This window comes from Moschus berezovskii, chromosome 8 (genome assembly GCF_049115385.1).
Source record: "Moschus berezovskii isolate FMDL1 chromosome 8, NW_MosBer_1.0, whole genome shotgun sequence".
Lineage (NCBI taxonomy): Eukaryota > Metazoa > Chordata > Mammalia > Artiodactyla > Moschidae > Moschus > Moschus berezovskii.
The window spans coordinates 77,941,700-77,962,211 of NC_142467.1; the positions used below are offsets into that span (position 1 = coordinate 77,941,700).

General features: G+C 39.1%; 1 protein-coding gene across 9 annotated transcripts in view; it reads left to right on the plus strand.

Moving 5' to 3' along the window:
- Positions 1-14,091: 14,091 nt before the first annotated feature.
- DMXL1 (Dmx like 1) overlaps positions 14,092-20,512 on the plus strand; it is a 127,927-nt gene continuing 121,506 nt past the window's right edge. For 4 of the 9 annotated variants that reach the window (XM_055431337.2, XM_055431338.2, XM_055431339.2 and 1 more), the window contains exon 1: positions 14,093-14,641. In XM_055431337.2, the coding sequence (XP_055287312.2) occupies positions 14,555-14,641 (87 nt within the window). In that variant the 5' untranslated portion in view covers positions 14,093-14,554. Of the gene's footprint in view, positions 14,642-20,512 lie in introns of all 9 variants that reach the window. The other 5 variants (XM_055431341.2, XM_055431342.2, XM_055431344.2 and 2 more) reach the window with 2 other exon arrangements.

A 20,512-nucleotide genomic window follows, 5' to 3' on the forward strand; every position in this document is an offset into this window, starting at 1 on the left:
AGTTTAAATGAAATCTGCTCATATTGGAAGCTGCTCAAGCAAATATTGTTTGGTTGTATTATACTTTTCCCCCAGTGAATAATGTAGCAGAGCATTTGGTAGCTTACTTAAAAGCCATTTCCAGTCCCCTCCTTTGTTGTCCTTCTCTCTCTGAGGCTAGAAAGCCAGCTATTCACTCACTTCTCCAGCCTCCCTTAAAGCTAGGTGTTTGCAATGTGACCCAAACTGTGACCATGAAGATACAATAGAAAATTTGCTTGTTAACTTCCCAGGAAGATATTCCTCCCTGGTTAAAGGAAAGTTGAAAGTGATGAGAAAGTCTCTTTCCTTTCCCATCCTTCCTGCTTTCCTATATGTTTTCTGGTGAGGAAAAATCTGAAACTGTCATAGTCAATGTGTGTCTATCAGGAGAAATCCCACATTTTCCTGCTGTACCATCCTGGAACCATTTCTTACTGTATGACACACTTAAGTGTCTTCATTATATAAGCCACCACTGGCTGCATAGTCTGTTGTGTATAGCCTAAAACAGACTGTATAAATATTATTTATGTATGAAAATATTTAATATATCTGTCACGTTTACATTTATGGATTAGGAAACATATGATTATGTTCCATTTGTTCCTTCCCTGGAATGACTACCAGGAAGTTAAAGATATTCTGTGGAAATCTTTGGCACAATCTAATATTTCAATGAGAAAGGAAGAGAGGAACAGAGACAATTGCAACTGCTCTGTATATTAGAGAAACATCATTAAAGGGATCCGTAACTAGGAATTGCCATGTTAATACGAATATGACTGTTAAAGCTCAATAGTTTTCTAATTCTATCCCATCTCTTATGAGTACTTCTTTTTTAAATAGCTTTATTGAGACACAACTCTCATGCAATAAAATTCATACTTCCTCTTTGAAAAGGATTTGCATCCTATTTTGCAGAAAAGATGAAGACACTCAAATTGAACCTTTCTTGCCCCATCTCTATCTTCTCTAACCAAAGATAGATAAAACTGGTTATCTTCTCTAACCAAACTGATAAAACTGATAACACTCACCATTGGCAAGTCCAACCCCTCCACCCTGGATTCTCTATATCCTTGGTTTTTTATTCCATCAAAAATATTTACAGTCTTTCCACTTTGTAAGAAGCTAGTTCTTAGATGCAAGTTTCCAAAGGAGGCATAAGCAGTAGGGTGTGATCCAAATGGGGTTAACTAAACAGTGTGGTCAGAGAGCAAGGGGACTGGGCAGGGCAAGACTGCTGATTAGACTAAGGCAGCTGGGCTTGGCAAGTTTAGGAGACTCATCAGGCTTTAAGGTCTTTTTTAAAGGTAGCAATCACGGTCAGAGAAGCAAACTAATTAGACTCTTCAGGACAGTGGACCAGAGCCAGCGCTAGAAAGAACTTGTTCTCTGATGCCTAGGAAACCATTACCCTCTTATCTACTGTAGTCTAAGAATTCTCTGCTGCTGCTGCTAAGTCACTTCAGTCGTGTCCGACTCTGTGTGACCCCATAGACGGAAGCCCACCAGGCTCCCCCGTCCCTGGGATTCTCCAGGCAAGAACACTAGAATTCTCTAGTTAGCACCTTTCCCTGTCAGAGCCTTCTAGATATTGGGGGAATTTAAAACAAAAATTAAAACAAAAAGATTTTAAAAAGAAGTATGGGAGGAAGGAAAGACAAAAGAAAAAGGGATAAAGGCAAGAAAAAAAAAGATACTGTCTTCATCTATTTAAGAGCTCTCAGTGTTCAAGTCAGAGTCAAGGCTTAGCTGGAGGACTGGAGTCCCTTGTGCATGCTAAGTTGCTTCAGTGGTGTCCAACTCTGTGCAACGCTATGGACTGTAGCCCACCAGGGTCCTCTGTCCATGGGATTCTCCAGGCAAGAAAACTGGAGTGGGTTGCCATGCCCTCCTCCAGAGGATCGTCCCGATTCAGGGATGAAAACGGAATCTCTTATGTCTCCTGCATTGGCAGACAGGTTCTTTACCACTAGCACCACCTGGGAAGCCCATTTGAGTCTGTCATGGTGGACTAATTCTTTAGAGCCTTGTAATTTTCTTAACAGCTTTCCTTTCAGTATCCACCTTGAGAAAAGGACACTGAATAAGTACAAAAGCAAAGACAATTTATGGATATGGCGTCAGTTAATTCCTCTTTATCTCCTTTTTGTGCATTTAGAAGGATCTCCTAAAATCCTTGGCTTCCTTGCTGACTCAGCAGTAAAGAATCTACCTGCCAATGCAGGAGACTTGGGAGACTCAGGTTTGATCCCTGGGTTGGGAAGAATCTTTGGAGAAGGAAATGGCAACCCACTCCAGTATTTTATCCATGGAAATCCCATGGACAGAGGAGCCTGGCAGGCTACAGTCCACAGGGTGACCAGAGTCGGATACGACTTAGCAACTAAAGCACCACCACCACCACCTAAAATCCTAAATCCAATGCTCTCTTCTTGGACTTTAATTATTTTTAACACTCTGAGAAGCATATATATATATTTTTAAGTAGCATACTTTTCAAAGACCCTGCTATGTTTCCTTGGTGCCTCTCCCATTCACCTGACTACATTAGTGGAGTTGACTCATTACTACTGTGGGGTACGCACTAAGCTTTAGTTATTGGTTCTTCAGTGCTTGGTTTCTTCACCTTCTCTCCTTAGAAACCACCTTTCTTCCTGAGGGTCAACTCCGGATACTTTAAATGACTGTTTCTTGGTTTTGTATTACTAACTCTGTAATAATTCCTGAGCTCCAACCCCATTTCTCTAAGTATCTTCTACTATGGATGTCCTATGATTGCTTCAAATTTAAACACTGAGTCAGTCTTAGCCTTCCCTACCCAAAATGGCTTGCCCTACCATATTCTCCTTATTTTTCACTACATTAGTAAAATGCCAGTTACCTAATACTGTTAATGAGCAGCCTGTTTCCATTCCTAACCTTTTATGAGAAACTTTCAAAATTTTATCCCCTTCTTTTCCAGGATAAAAACTTTCTAGGAAGAACATTAAGCAAACAAATGTACCAGGTTAGACACTATACATCATTATCAACAAGAGAAAGTTAGAAACAGGTAAAAATATCCTATAATTTTTTAATTTCATTTTTGAAAAACACAAACTTGAGGATGAGATTATTTTTTCAGAAATAAAGACAGTTAAGGTGACTTTTCCATGTTTAACAAAAAGGTATTTCTTTTATCTACCTCTACCTCTTAAGGTTTAGAAAGCAAAAAGTCTTGTTTACTGAAAATCTATCATTGGTTCAGACAGATGTGTTTTAATTGAAGCACTATTTACAACCTTGGAGAAGGAAATGGCAACCCACTCCAGTATTCTTGCCTGGAGAATCCCATGGACGGAGGAGCCAGGTGGGCTACAGTCCATGGGGTCGCAAAGAGTCGGACACAACTGAGCAACTTCTCTTCTTCTTCGCTCACAACCTGGAGCCCTCTCTCTATGGATGTTTTTGATCCAGAAACTATAATTAAAAGCCTCTGAGTAAATGGCAATGTTCTGATAGAACACAGGGAAATTGTGACCATTTGAATTTCTAGCAATTTCAGCTACAGACAAAAGGACTTTTTAAGAAAGCTGCTTACTGAATTTCCCTCTTAACAGGGTTGGGTTCTCTTTTTCTTTCTGCTGCTATATAGAAAGGAAAAATCAGCAAATAAAATCAGAATAACATTTATCCATTCCTCAACTTTAGGTTTTGCTTTTTTTTTTACTTTCTCAGAGCTCTAGTATATGTTTTTCTGTAGAACTAGTTTTCTACATGGTGTCTATATTTTCATTTTTAAAAATCTTACCAATAGCAATTGAACCAGTTATGTGAAGTTATGTACAAAGCACACTTTAGAAATGGTATTATTGCCTTTCTCCTGTATCTATTGCTCTTCCCTTTGTTACTTGACATGCTAATATTTCATAATGATTCAAGAAAAGTGAAACTCTCATGCTGGACAGAATATAAACCACCATGTTCTTGGGCTCCAAAATCACTGTGGATGGTGACTGCAACCATGAAATTACAATACACCTGCTCCTTGGAAGAAAAGCTATGAAAAACCTAGAGAGCATATTAAAAAGCAGAGATATTACTTTGCCTACAAAGGTCTGTCTAGTCAAAGCTATGGTTTTTCCAGTAGCCATCATCTTACGGATGTGAGAACTGGACAATAAAAATGGCTGAGCGCTGAAGAATTGATACGTTTGAACTGTGGTGCTGAACAAGACTCTTGACAGTCCCTTGGACTGAGAGGAGATCAAACCAGTCAGTACTGAAGGAAATCAACCCTGAATATTCATTGGAAGGACTGATGCTAAAGCTGAAGCTCCAATACTTTGGCCTCCTGATGCAAAGAGCCAACTCATTAGAAAAGACCCTGATCCTGGAAAAGATTGAAGTCAAGAGGGGAAGGGGATGAAAGAGGATGAGATGGCTGGATGGCATCACTGGCTCAATGGACACGAGTTTGAGCAAACTCTGGGAGATGGTGAAGGATCAGGAAGCCTGGCATCCTGCAGTCCATGGGGTTGCAAAGAGTTGGACAAGACTGAGTGACTGAACAACAATTAGTCATTGTGGCTTCACATAATTGGGTAGGAAAGGCATCACACAGGACTGGACCAAGGGTTTAAGTAACATCATGATATCCTCTTACTCTTACTCAAAAATGAACTTTACTTTTCTCTCTTCATTCTCTTCTAAAACACTCAGACATCATCTATGTTCAGGGATGATGGTCCTTTCTTTCAAAAATGGAGGCATTTCCCCAGAGAAGGATTCTGATTGACTCAGGATTCATCCCTGAGTCAATTACCATGGCCAGAGATGAGGCAGTAGAGTTTAGTGGTTAAGAGCAAGTACTCTGATGAAATTTTGCAGATTTACATACTCTCCTTTAATGTACTCTCTGATACTTGCCACATTCATAATCCCATTTTCATAGGAACTACCACTGCTTTTTTCCCAACTCAGTGTAGGGACCTGAAGCCTAAGCATTGACTGGTGAGAGACAGCCCAGGTTGTGGTTGTTCATTTCTCTTCTCATCCCTCCCTATATAGCAGCTATTTCTACTTCCCTAGGTAGAAGAGGAGAAAATTAAGGATATACTCAGTTCACTTCTCCCTACATTTGGGATTATCTATGGGAACTCTGATGATTTGTTCTTAGCTTTCAAGCATTGCTTCTGGGAAAAACAAGTAGAGCAATAGTAAGCTTCAGCAGAATCTTCTACTTGTGTATTGGCTCTAACTATTCCTGCTTTATCTGTTTCTTTCCTAACGTGGTTGTTACTGACAAAATTCTGCTGGTAAAATATATATATATATATTTACATACCCATAAATATACAAATGTGTATATTATTTATAGAGTGTTACTTAGTTAGATATTGGTAGACAGAGTGTGTGACTCAACTTCACTTGTCCATCTTAATGCAGAAGTAACCTCAGTTTATATGGCATAATTAAAGGAGCCACTCAAGTGACTCTCAGCTAGACATAGGTTGCTTCAAGGGCATTTGTTATGTTGTCCTGGGAAAAAAGGCTGGCAGTTTCTGTTGTTGGAAAATTTTGTGTTCTGCCTCACCAGTTATTCCATTAAACATATATGAAAGAAAGCAAGCACAGTCCCTGATAAGATTTGTTTATAATCTAACTGGGTAGCCCCTCCCCGCTTCCTGCACACAACTTCTCTTTTCTTTGCTTTCTGAATATAAAAGTCTTTTGTAATTATCCCTTTCCATGGTTAAGAAACATTCCCAAATTTTCTGTTCATTAATCTAGCTCTCTATCTCGGCTCACCGTTTTGGCTAGGGGCAAGTGGTAAGCTTTGATGATTTACCAAATCATCATTCCTCTTTTTTTAAAAGACATTTTAGGTTCACCACAAAATCAAGAGGAAGAAGCAGAGATTTCCCAGAAACTCCTGCCTTTACACATGAATAGACTCCTCATTATCAACTCTCCTAACCAGAGCAGTACATTTGTTACAACTGATGGACCTACACCAAGTTCATGGTTTGGACAGATGAATGACATGTATTCATTTTGATAGTATCATATACAGTATTTTCAACACCATTTTAAAAAGCCTTGCTGTTCCACCTAGTCATCCCCCACCACCAACCTCTGGCAATGACCGATCTCTTTACTGTCTCCATAATTTTGCTTCTTTGAGAATGTCACAAAGTTGGAATCATACAGTATGTAGCCTTTTTAGGTTTACTTCTTTCACTTAATAATATGCATTTAAGGTTCCTCCGTGACTCATCACGGTTTAACAGCTCATCTCTTCGTAGCACTGAATGATATTCCATAGTCTTGATGTACTACTGTTTCTTTACCCATTAACTTACTGACAGACATAGTGTTTACTTGTAATCTTGGAAAGTGTAAATAAAGCTGTTACAAATATTTGTGTGTAAGTTTTTGTGTGGAGATAGTTTTCAACTCTTTTGGATAAACTCTGAGGGGCATGACTGCTGGATTGTATGGTACAAGTATATTTAGTTTTGTAAGAAACTGCCAAAGTGTCTTCCAATGTGACTGTATCATTTTAGCTCTCACCAGCAATGAATGAGTGTTCCTGTTGCTCTCCATCCTCTCCGGCCTTTAGTGTTGCCAATGTTCCAGATTTTGGCCATTCTAACAGATATATAGTAGTATCTCATTATTGTTTTTCATTCTCTCATGACATAGGATATGGAGCATCTTTTTATATGCTTATCTGACTTAGCAGCAGCAGCAGCTGACATCTGTATATCTTCTTTGGTGATGTGTCTGTTAAGGTCTTTGGCCCATTTTTCAATCAGGCTGTTTGTTTTCCTATTGTTGAGTTTTAAGAGATCTTTGTGTTATTTGGGATAGCAATCCTTTATCAGAAATATCTTTTGCAAATATTTTTTTCCCGGTCTGTGATTTGTGGTCTTCTTGTTCTCTTGGCAATGTCTTTCACAGACCAGAAGTTTTTTATTTTATTGAAATTCAGCTTATCCACTATTTCTTTCATGGATTATGCCTTTGGTATTGTATATTAGAAGTAGGCATCAAACCAAAGGTCATCTAGGTTTCTCCTGTGCTATTTCCTAGGAGTTTTATAGTTTCGCGTTCTAATTCTGGGTCTGGGATCCATTTTGAGTTGGATTTTGTTAAGGGTAGAAGGTCTGTGTCTATATCAAATTTTTTGCACAGAGTTGTCCATTTTTTCTAGCACCATTTTTTCTCCATTGTATTGCCTTTGCTTCTTTGTCAAAGATCATTTAAATATAGATCAGAGCCTGTTTCTGCATTCTCTATTCTGTTCCACAGATTTATTTGTCTGTCCTTTCCCCAAAACCACACTGTCTTGATTACTGCAGCTTTATAGTAAGTCTTGAAATCAGATAGCGTTAGTCCTTCAACTTTGTTTTTCTTTTAATTTTGTTCTGGCTCTTCTGAGTATTTTGCCTCCCATAAAAATTTGGAGTCAACTTATCAATACCCACAGAATAACTTGCTGGGATTTTGAATAGAAATGGCAACCACTCCAGTGTTCTTGCCTGGAGAATCCCAGGGACGGGGGAGCCTGGTGGGCTTCCGTCTATGGGGTCACACAGAGTCGGACACGACTGAAGTGACTTAGCAGCAGCAGCAGCAGCAGCAGCAGTCCCTCTACTTTGTTCTGTCCCACAGTCAAATGCTCTCAAGTTGCTCCTGGCTAAACAAAACTGCCTGCTTCTGTCTTCCTCATGGCTTCTCCTTTCCTTTTCAAAATTATATCTCTTGACTTCTGCTTCCCTTCTAATGAAAACTCCAATAGGTGTTAGAAGAGCCATGACCTGATATACATGACTTATTGCTAGTTCCAAAACATTCCTAGAAGTATTTCCTTTTCACCAAGTGAATATCTAAAACTGGCTGTGTATCAAGGCGCTTTCTAGTTGGACCTGTATATTTTGCCTTTCAACAAAAGCTGGCCTTTATAATCTGGGTGTTGGGTCAAGGTAGGGAGGTAAACTTTCCTTCCATCTTGAGGAAGGGGAGGAGAAAACTATTCAGGAAAGATGGTTCTTTCTACCAAAGGCTCACTGAAGACCCAAACTTAAAAAAGTCCTGTCTCTTCTCACCTTGTCAGCTAAGGAATAGCAGACCCTGACTGAACTCGCTCTGGGCTTCAGGGAGCCTTGGAGAACACTTAGAGGGCCTTTGTAGCCTAAGAGATCTGAGTTCAAATCTTTGGATGGCAATATGACCTAAATCTAATATGACCTTGGCAAGTTATTTAATTTGAGTTCAGGATTCTTCACTTGAAAAACAGAGATATTAACCCTTACAGCGTCCTTGAGATTGAAATGAGATAGAATACCTGTTACAGAATCTGCTGTGCTGTGCTTAGTTGCTCAGTCATGTCTGACTCTTCATGACCCCATGGACTGTAGCCTGCGAGGCTCCTCAGTCCATGGGGATTCTCCAGGCAAGAATACTGGAGGGGGTTGCCAGGCCTTCTTCATTACAGTATAGAATGGGTATTTAATAAACAGTAACTTGTATACACGGAGAAGGCAATGGCAAGCCACTCCAGTACTCTTGCCTAGAAAATCCCATGGATGGGGGAGCCTGGTAGGCTGCAGTCTGTGGGGTCATTAAGGGTCGGACATGACTGAGCGACTTCACTTTCACTTTCACACATTGGAGAAGGAAATGGCAACCCACTCCAGTGTTCTTGCCTGGAGAATCCCAGGGATGGGGGAGCCTGGTGGGCTTCCGTCTATGGGGTCACACAGAGTCGGACACGACTGAAGTGACTTAGCAGCAGCAGCAGCTTGTATACATAATTGTCCTTTAATTATTTATGGGTATAAAACCCTCCAGTTGAGCAAGTGAGGGTGAGCCAGTAGCCAGTAGTATTTAATGGCTATCTTCAAATTTTAGAGTTATTGGAATTAATTTTTCGATAGTAACAGTATTATAAATGATGGCTAGGGTCCTGTAGCATTGTTCAACTATCTATTTAACCTGTAATATTCCTGATGGATTTTTCTATAGCAAGGTTGCTGCTGGCAGCACAGGCAGGTTTCTGGGACAGTCTATTATTTTTGAGACTTTTATGATAATGATATAAAAATGCTTACGTGCAATTCCAGCAACAAAGTCCCCCTGATTCCCTGATTTAGTCTTTGTTATAGAATTAGGGACTTTTTTCTCTGTTTAACCTCCTTTATCTATTGGAGGACTATGGGATGGAAACCCTTCTTGATGGCTCCCATGGCACAGGTCCTAGGAGGAAAGGGATTTATATCGATGAGTTTAGAATGCTGGGAAAGATTGAAGACAGGAGGAGAAGGGGACTACAGAGGATGAGATGGTTGGATGGCATCACTGACTCAATGGACATGAGTTTGAGCAAACTCCTGGAGTTGGTGATGGACAGAGAAGCTGGTGTGCTGCAGTCCATGGGGTCACAGAGAGTCGGACACGACTGAGCGACTGAACTGAACTGAGGATGAGGGTGGCAGAGAGGAGGGCAATGAAGGGAATTTCAGTAAATAAGCTGGTGAGAGAGAGGCATGATTACTTCTCCATCTGAGCTGATTTCCTATATGCTCCTTTCCTTCCCCCACAAGAATCTCAGAGTTTAGCCTGTTTGCTTTTCTTTACAGTGTCACCACTCCTTAAGTCTGATAGACGTCCTCCTTTCCCTTTAAGACTAGAACTGAAGAGAGAATAGATTTCTCTTTGGCCTGCCGGTCCTCGAAACCACAGTACTTTGGTTTTCTAAGAGATTCTGCTGCTAGCAATAAGGCAAAATATGCAGAATTTTATTTAAAGAAAGACTTCCTTTTTCAGAGCCATCCTTCCTCTTTTGTTTCTTAGAAATAAAGCTGGAGAAAAAAAACTAAAGAAATTACAGGGGGAAAAAGGAATGAAAGGAACTAAAGGGAAAAAATAAATAAAGGTACACAGCCTTTGCGTATTCAAAGGACAGAATGAGAAAATTCAATTACAGTTCAGGAAATAATTGGATTCAAGAATTCCCCTGGACTTCTTGTTAGGAGGTGGATTTGTGGCCTCTGGGCAGAAGGGGTAAGAGAAGGGAGGATGAAAGGCAGGTATATATAATTTACCTTCATCTCTTCCATTCTTCCATTTCCTTATCTAACTAATTTTGTCACAAGGTCAGAGTTACACTCAAGTTGCATAAGAAGTTAGGACTGGATTTTGGATTGAATAGAGCTTTGTTAAAGCTTGCCTATGGACAGTTCTCCAAGGTAGTCCTTTAGGGACTCTTTATATATATATATAGGTAAGTCAGATCCTGTCTATATTCGTTCTTGCTATCAACTATTAGTGGCATCTACTCTGTGCTATGATAAATACTGGGGACTCAGGAATGCAGTGTGTGTACATGCTGCTCAGTTGTATCCAACTCTTCTGTGACCCCATGGACTGTACCCTGCCAGACTCCTCTGTCCATGGAATTTTCCAGGCAAGAATACTGGAGTAAGTTGCCATTTCCTTCACCAAGGGATTTAAAGATGCTTGTGTAATCATCAACACAAAATGTTTTACTAATTAAGCTGAGTTATCATTCAGTACAACTACCATTCTGCACAGCAAAAACTATTTTGGAGATCATAGAGCAGTAGAGGATCCTTCCTATACATTAGGGGTTGGCAAACTTTCTCTCTAAGAGCCCAAATAGTAAATATTTTGCTTTGCAGGATATATGATCTCTGTTGAAACTATTCAACTCTGCAGTTATAGTGTGAAAGCAGTTATAGACCATACCTCAATGCCTATGCATTGCTGTGTTTCAATAAAATTTTACTTACAGACATAGGAATTTCATATAATATTTATGCATCAAGAAATATATTTAATTAATTTTTTTCAACTATTAGAAAATGTAAAAAACATTCTCACCTCAAGGACTGTATAAAACCAGACAGTAGGTCTTAGTTGTAGTGGAATGAATAGATACAGTACAAGGATTTACCGGTTCCATTGAAACAGTTCATTTGCTGTACAACAAAGATAGGGTGCTTAATGGGTAGTTTTTTTCTGAATAAGAGGCAAAGGAATACCCTCACTTTTCATTAGCTGTTGTACAATAGTACCATAGGTTTGGATACAGGCCAAGATGGCCTCAGAACACTTATGGCATTTCAAACATCACTGAAAAATTTGATTTGGACTGAGGTTTGACACTATATGGAACACTTTAGAAAAAATATGTCAAAAGGTTAGGTTTATTTAATAATAGTAATAGTAATAGAGACTTCCCTGTGGGGGAAAGACTTAGCCCTCCACTGCAGGGCATGAGTTTGATCCCCTGTTGGGGAACTAAGAAGCCTCATGGCCAAAATACCAAAACATCAAACAGTATTGTATCAAAATCAATAAAGGCTTTCAAATAGTAAAAAATCTAAAAAATATTAAGAATAACATCTATTAAATTCTGCCTATGTGCTAAACACTGTGCTCATTTAATCTTCATGATAATCCTATGAAGAAGGTTTATTAATATCCCTACTTTACAGATAAGGAAAGTAAAGCACAGAAAGATTAAGTTACTTGTCTAAATGAGTAATTAGGGCAGGAGTCAAATTCCATCTATTTCTAGGTGAAGGAATTTGATAAAAACTAACAGATGTTTATCAGGAATAAAAATGCCAAGCAAAATACTGTTGATAAACAAGTTAAACTTGCTAATTTTACAGATGAGGAAAATGGTCTTAAAGTTAATGAGACATTTTCCATGGTCATACAGCAAATGAGAGATAAAGAGTAGATCTCAGATTTCCTAACTACGAGGTCCCTTACTTTCTTTCATTCTTTTAACCTTTTATTACATACTTTTTAAAGTATGCCTTTTAAAACCAGAAGATAGGCAGAATAGAGCGAGTAAACATGTTAAACTTTGGGCTAGCTACAGAATTTATATGAAACAGAAAAAAGCTTGATTTAAGATCTAAAATATAAAATTAACTAAAAGCCATTTTAAATAAAATCTGAATTAATAATTAAAAAACAAAATGTTACACCTCAATAAAATAGTATTTTTAAAGACAATTTAAATTTTAAATCCCTCATTGTTATGAAGAGACTGGGATAAATAATGGAATTCATTTACATCTTTCAAATTTAAAAAAGGGAGATGGCTCTTTTACACTTTTGTTAAAAATATTTTTTATTATAGTTGATTTACAATGTTGCACTAGTTTCTGCCCTATGGCAAAGTGTATCAGTTATATAAATATATATATCTACTTTTTAAAGATTTTTTCTTAAACTTACTTTTAAAGTAAACTTTTAAAATTGCAAAACAAAGTATATGTACATTGCAGAAAACTTAGGGAAAGCAAAAAATAAAAATAAAATTACCAGTACTCTTCTCATCCAACTATTAGTGTGAAGAGTTTTTTGTTTGTTTTTACCACCAGAAAAGGGTATAAAAATCAAAATCGGGTTCAGTTCAGTCGCTCAGTTGTGTCCCACTCTTTGCGAGCCCCTTGACTGCAGCATGCCAGTCTTCCCTGTCCATCACCAACTCCTGGAGCTTACTCAAACTCACGTTCATGGAGTCGGTGATGCCATCCAACCACCTCATCCTCTGTCGTCCCCTTCTCCCGCCTTCAATCTTTTCCAGCATCAGGGTCTTTTCCAGTGAGTCAGTTCTTCAAATCAGGTGACCACTTTTTTTACTGGGAAGTTCTTAATTTACATTCACTCTTTACCCTTTACTGAACACCTAGATCGTAAAGTGCACTCTGCACTAGACACTGGGATACACGACAGCTTGTCTCTTAAGAGGCTTACGGTACATGGGTGGAGACAAAAACAGATGTTTATCAATACAGAGTGAAGTCGCTTAGTTGTGTCCGACTGTTTGCGACCCTATGGTCTGTAGCCTACCAAGCTCCTCAGTCCATGGGATTTTCCAGGCGAGAATACTGGAGTGGGTTGCCATTTCCTTCTGCAGGGGATCTTCCCGACTCAGGGATCAAACCCGGGTCTCCCGCCCTGCAGGCAGACGCTTTACCCTCTGAGCTACCAGGAAGCCCCTTATCAATACAAAAGCCCCTTATCAATGTCAAAACACAATGAGTTGAATCTCACAGTTGGGATTACGACATTAATCACTTTGGTATCCTTGGATTTTTTAGGAAACACCAACTCAACGCAGGGCTGGTGCAGTATTTTTATTACCGTAACTTAAAAACGAATGTTAAGTTGAACTTTGGTGAAAAAACCTCATTTTAGCACTTGTCAAGTGTTTATTTTCGTTTTTAGCGAACTGGAAACGCGCGGCCAGCCGGAGTTACTACTGTGCGGGTCAGAGAAGACGCAGGGTTCCCATTCACTAGTATTCGCGGGCGGCCCAGAGGAGCGGTGTTTGTTGGGACTTGTAGTCTCTACCAGGACTGAGGACACCGCAAGTGTATTTATAATGCACTTCTCCCTTTTAAGCTTTCTGGTCCAACAGTCAGAATAAGCCCTAACCTAAAGCATAATTTGACAGCCCTTATTCTAAAGGAGATCAATCCTGGGTGTTCATTGGAAGGACTGATGCTAAAGCTGAAACTGCAATACTTTGGCCACCTCATGCGAAGAGTTGACTCACTGGAAAAGAGTCTGATGCTGGGAAACGTTGAGGGCGGGAAGAGAAGGGGACGACAGAGGATGAGATGGTTGGATGGCATCACCGATTCTGTGGACATGAGTTTGAGTGAACTCTGGGAGTTGGTGATGGACAGGGAGGCCTGGCGTGCTGTGATTTATGGGGTCGCGGAGAGTCGGACACGACTGAGCGACTGAACTGAACTGAACCTTACCCAAGGCTCTTCATGTTTTCACTAGGCTCCTGACGTTGAACATTCAAACGCACAGCGTCCCTGACAAGCCTTTAAGACATTGGTCTATCCTCGGAAGTGGGTGGAGCCTTACGTGGGCTAGAGCTCGGGATTGGTCAACATCTCCCTCGAAGAGGCGTTTTCCTCTTGCTGTTCTGTCAGCCGTGGTAAAAAAGTGAATCGTTTACCGCAGTATTCCTTTCCGCCCCGAGAATCTCGCGATATTTCGGCCAAAGGGACCTAGCGACGCGTAGGGAGCCGCCGAGGCCATTGGGGGTGGCGGGCACGGGAGCCTGCAAGGGCCAGGTCAGGTGGGGAGGGCGAGCGCGTGCTGCTTGCGACACTTGGGCTCGGTCCGGGCCAGCCACCCAGACCTCAGGGGAGTGTTGTGGACGGCGTGGCCCTCCTGGCCGGTGAGTCGGCCGGGGGTCGCGGCCGCTGGGTCGACCCAGAGCTTCACCTGGGCCGGCGTGGACTGTGACAGGTGTGCGGACGAGCGCGGCGCTCCGCCCGCTCGCTGGCCCGCCCCCTCCGGGCCTCAGAGGCCGGGGCTCGGGATGAGCTGCGGGCCGCAGCTGAGCGGCTCCGGCTTCTGGCGCCTGTCGCTGCGGAACGGCCGCCGCCCGTGAAGGAAGGAGGGAGGGCAGCGACCGCTGACCCCGGGCATGAGCCGGACACGACGTCAGTTGCTGGACTGAGGCGCAGACATGAACCTGCACCAGGTGCTGACCGGGGCCGTGAATCCCGGCGATCACTGCTTCTCGGTGGGCAGCGTCGGCGACCAGCGCTTCACGGTGAGAGAGGGAGGCTCCCTCGTCGCCCGTGGCGAGTCCGCGCCCCTGAGTCAGCGGGCGGAGGCCCAGAAAACCTGGTCGCCGTTGCGGGGGCTCGCCGCGCCCCAGGGGGAGGGCCCCACTCTTTAGGGTCGGCAGACCTGGCCTTTGAGAACGGAGGCGGCAACAGCACTTTGGTCATTGAGCTACTTAGTGTTTACAGAGACTGCATTCGGAAACGAGAATGTTTTGTAGGATTTTTCCAAGTCTTAATCTGACATCTTTGGGTTGGGGTGGTTTAACAATGTCGTTGCTGTGTGGCGGGGTGGGGGGGTGGGGACTGGCTTTTTATTGCCCAAGTCCATAGGCTCTTAATTGTCAAGTTTAGGAATAGCTGGGATTAGTTTCATTTCTTCCTCTGAGTTAAAGTCAAGTTTTTGTAGTTAAAAAGAGTGCGTGTCTTTAAAAAAAAAAAAAGTTAAACAGTTACTAATTGTTTGCTGTCAACAACTAGCGCGTAGTAAAAATTTAGTGAAAACAGTGCTTTTCATTTAGTTTTAAGTTCACTGGGAGTAACTTTGGAAGGAGAAAACTATTTTTGTTAATGGTTCACTCCTGCCATCCTTGCACTCCTTATTTAAGAGTGTAGCAGTCCTGGGTGGAGAAGGAAATGGCAACCCACTCCAGTGTTCTTGCCTGGTCCCAGGGACGGGGGAGCCTGGTGGGCTTCCGTCTATGGGGTCACACAGGGTCGGACACGACTGAAGTGACTTAGCAGCAGCAGCAGCAGTCCTGGGAGACTTTTATTTATTTTAGATTGTTCGTATTAGTTACCAAAAGTTACGTTACTGTTTTTCAGTAAAACTCTTTCATTTGTAGCTATGTTAAAATTTAAATGGAATTGTCGTGTTTTTCATTTGTTTTCCCCAGATAGTGAAAGGAGGGCCCCAAACTTTTGCTTCTTACCAGAATATTATAGACATTTTCTTCCTTAACTGTAATTTTTTAAAGAATTTTCTGTAGTTATTATGATTTCAAGCTTCAGGTCAGTATTGCACATAATAGTCTATATCTAAATAGAAATATACTTACAGGGCTCAAGAGTTTTGCTACAACTTGAATAGTTATTAAGCTGTCTCTTAATAGTTGTGATTAAGTTACTTAATTTTGCCTGTATAAGTGAAGCAAACTAAACAGCTTAATAGATAGCCCAGGTTTTCTTTTTATCCACCTTTGACTATTTTTTGTCATATTTGTCAGTCAATAAATAATAGAAAAGAACCAGTAATCATTATTTAATATGGTGTACTCATTTAGTATCTGAATTTTGCTTTTAGTGCCAACCAAGTACTTTGCTTTTGAATAGTCTGTTCCTTCCCTGTAGAGTGACTCATATATGCCTTAAATTGCACTTGACACTAGGAGTTTTAGAGATTCTAATTCTAAACGTTAACCTTGCTTCAGTGCTCAAAGGAGAGAGTGAACTCTGAGGGTTCTAGAGGGCCACCGGAGTCTCCCAGCAGTTGAACATTGCTTTCTGCTGTTGCTGTTCAGAAAATAAAGATCATCCTAAGGAAATTTTTCTTAATGGGAGATTTTTGGATGGTAACATTTTGTTCTCTGACATCTGCTAAAGTTATATGAATGCTCCTCTAATGTAAATTCTAACAACCTTATCTGAGAAGGCATTCAGAATCTATTAATGTGTAAGCAGTGGTGTGAACTTCAAAGTAGATACAGTATGCTGACTTATTTATGCACCTAGATGGCCAGAGTGTTTATAAATTTTTGGTGAATGCTTCTGTTATTTTAAAGGAGAGGTGAGTTAATTTGTCAAAGATAAAAAGAACGTCCTATGCCATTATGTAGCTTGCTGCTCAGGTTTACTGAATTTTAAAGTGTATTTACATAGACCAAGCTTTAATCACCTCCCGCCAAGCCCCCTGTAGATTTCTCTCAGATCTCGAATCAGTGCGGTAAATAAGGTGAAAATAAACATTTTGTTGTTGTTATTTAGTATGAAGAGATCCCAGGTCTCTCTAATTCTGACGGTAGTTTATTAACAATCATCTTTTTTCCTGTGCAGGTAATCTACCCTGACTCTTTAACATTAAATTGATGTGTTATAAACTAGATTTCTTGCCCTCAGTCTTCTGGACACTATATACATATTAAATTTAATCTCTCTTGAAATTATCATTTTTTTCTAAAAAGTAGAACCTCTTGTTTACGCCTTGAATTTTGTTTTTAACCTCTTTTGATTTTGGCTTTTTTTGTTTTACATAGAGAGCAAACATTAATGGTAGATGGTATGTGCAGACTAAAAATCTTTCCCTAAATTCCAGTTTTACTTAACCTGAAGTGAAGTGAAGTCGCTCAGTCGTGTCCGACTTCTTGTGACCCCATGGACTACCAGGCTCCTCTATCCATGGGATTTTCCAGGCAATATTAACCTGAAGTGAAGTGAAGTAAAGTCACTCAGTCGTGTCTGACTTCTTGTGACCCCATGGACTACCAGGCTCCTCTCTCCATGGGATTTTCCAGGCAATAGTACTGGAGTGGATTGCCATTTCCTTCTGCAGGTGATCTTCCCAAGCCAGGGATTGAACCTGGGTCTCCCGCATTGTAGACAGACGCTTTACCATCTGAGCCACCAGGGTACTTCACCTAGGGACATGAAATCTTTCTCTTATAGGCCCACTTGAATAATTATTTTGTTTCTCCTGTTGAATTATACCTTCTCTAAAGACAGATTTAATGTTTGTAATTCCTCTCTTTGCATGTTTGCAGATAACTTATTTGTTCTTATTTTAAAAGATTACAAGAGATGAGATCCTGTTTTCTGAATATAGCCAGATAGGCTTTAAATTGAAATAAAATTGAGTGCCATTTCTCATGGATTCTAGATTTTAAAATATGACATTTCTAATATAGTTAGTATATATAACAGACACCTTTTTGTGCTACTTAAACTGGCATCAAACTATTTTGACTTTTCTGTTAATAGGAAAACTTCTAGTAGGCAGTGACAGTGTCTGTTACACTTCAAAGCACTTTATTTGCACTTTCATTATATTAGTAACCTGTTTTGCCTTGTGTATGTCTTCCAAAGTTTCATTGTGAGTGCCTAGAACAGTGATTGAAGTACTGGTGTCACCTAATACTAGCATCATTATCTGAATTTGATTTCCAACCTAGTCCTTACAGTTAGTTATATATCCGTGGGGAAATTCTTCTACATTCTTTGAGTTTCTTCTTTTTTTCTTATCTGTATAATGAGGCTAAGGAAAGCATATTCATAGGGTTGTTACATGAAAAACTGTTAAGTCCGTTGCTTGGTACCTGTACAACTCTTAGAAATGCCAGTTATTCTAAAGGCTAAACTCATAGTGCCTAAATACTAATTAACTCAATGAATAATAGTAAAGAAGTCTTCAGTTCAGTCGCTCAGTCATGTCTGACTTACTGATATGTAATTAAAAATTTCAGTTTTAAGTATTTTTAATCATTTAGATTTGAGTTCAAATAAATACCTCAATTAAAGTTAAAAAAATTTTTTTCAATATCAGTTGTTATGCATTTTATCCTAAATATCAGATGAACAAGCAGGAGAAATTTCAGGTATATTAGCAAAAATTCTTTAATTTTTCTTTATTTACATGAATTCTTCCTTCATTCCTTTTTCCTTGTTAATTTCCTACAGTCTTTAGAGTGAAAGTACATGAGCACCTGGCCCTAATCTGTTGACGACTTTTGTTTTCATCAAAAAAAATTTATTTGTTTTTCATAGTTAAAAACAGGCATAGTTAGTTAGATCTGGTTTTCTAATATTACTGTGCATGCTAGTGATGTGTGCTTTAATATATAATAGATTATCTGAATTTAGTGTTGAAATTGTGTTTTTACTGAAATGGAAAGGGAGGTAATTTTCAAGAGACAGATTGTATTACTATTTAGGACTTCCTGTCTCTAGTTTGTAATTTAAACACCTTGGCTATATGAGGAATAGCAAACAAATAATAGATCCAGACTCTCTTTTGTGTTGGACAACTCAGTGTTCCCAACCAAAGGGACCCAGATTAGAAGTGAAAAGACTGACCGCAGCTGTCTGGATGCTGGTAGAGAAATGGAGGCTGAATTAGCACTCTCCTTCAACTTTCTGTAATAGTAAGCATCCTTTAGTTTAAATTTTTGTTTTTTTCACTGTAGGGAAGACTTTATAGGAAGTTCTTTTTTTGGAGAAGCATGTGAATGAGAGAATACAGGAGGGGAAAGTTTGATTATGTATCTGGAGAGAATGATTTTTGTGGTGCTCATAGGCCACTACGGATACAAATTAAACTTTAAATATTTGGTTTATTTTTAAATATTGTATTTTAAGTAGTATTAAGGTACCTTTAAAATTGTTGAAGTAGTATGAATTCTTAATGTTGTGTTTTAATAAATGTGAATAATATTAATTACAATATGCCAAATATAAGTCATTTAACCAGGAAGTATACCAGGAAGAAATTCTTCGGGATATTTACCTGGTATGGTTGGTTAAAATAAAACAGTGAAAACAGGAAATTAACTGTTATACAGAAATCACAGGATTTCCATATTAGAATGCTCACTGTTGCAACCTTGGGTAATTTTTAAAATTTAGAATATTCAAGATGGTTGTCTGCCAAACTTAAAGTTAAAAATCATGTTTGTTGTATGCTAAATAGCATGCATATGAACTCAGTTTTTTCTTTGCACCTTGTTTAGCCTCAGTAATCGTAATATTACGTGTGCCTAATAAAAAGATTTTCATTTGTCAATTTAATTTTCATTGCTTAGTAATAGGTTATTCTGATTATGGATCTTTTGACAGAAGCAGCAAGTGTATCAATTGTAATATATGCATATTACTTTTGAAACTTGGGTTGCATGGCAATTTATTTGATAAACCAGTTCTGTTCTTTTAATTATTGTTTTAATAATAATAATAGGGCAACTTGAAGTTTTCAAAACCATTTATTTTGTAAAAAAATCTATGAAACTCTTTAGATTTTGGTTTAAAATATTATGTATAATATATTTAAAACCAGGTAGGTTAGTAGAGATGGATTATTTTAAAATCATACATATCCAATTTTATTTTTTCTTTATTTTGTTAATGTGTGAATTATTAATACATTCAGTTTTTTAAATTGAAGTACAGTTGATTTGCAATATTGTGTTACTTTCAGGTTTACAGCAAAGTGATCTGGATTTATATATGATTATTTTTCCATTATAGGCTATTATAAGACTTTGACTATTGTTCCCTGCATTATACAGTGAATCCTTACTTCTTTTCTGTTTTATGTTTAGTAGTTCATGTCTGTTAATCCCATCCTCCTATTTATCATTTGCCCCCTTCCCTTTTCTTTTTGGTGACTCTAAGTTTGTTTTCTTCATCTGTGAGTCTGTTTCTGTTTTGTATATAGATTGATTTGTATAATTTTTTAAATTCCACATATAAATGCTATCATACAATATATGTCTTTTTTTCTCCCTGACTTCACTTAGTGTGGTATTCTCTAGATCCATTCATGTTACTGCAAATGACAATATTTTATTCTTTTTATGATAAATATTCCATTGTGTATATGTACCATGTCTTCTTGATACATTTATCTGTTGATGGACTTAGGTTGCTTCCATGTCTTGGCTGTTGTAAATGCTGCTATGAACTTTGGGTGCAGAGCCCATTTTAAAGTTTGTTTTCCCAGTTTGGTTTGGTGTAATGTTAACTTGTCATGTTGTATAAACTCCAGTGATTGAATAAATTTTAATAATCTATTTAAAATATCCATAAGAAGATGCGTCTATTTCAAGTGATTTTTGCGTGATACCCAGTTTGGATTATCTGTACAGGTTCAC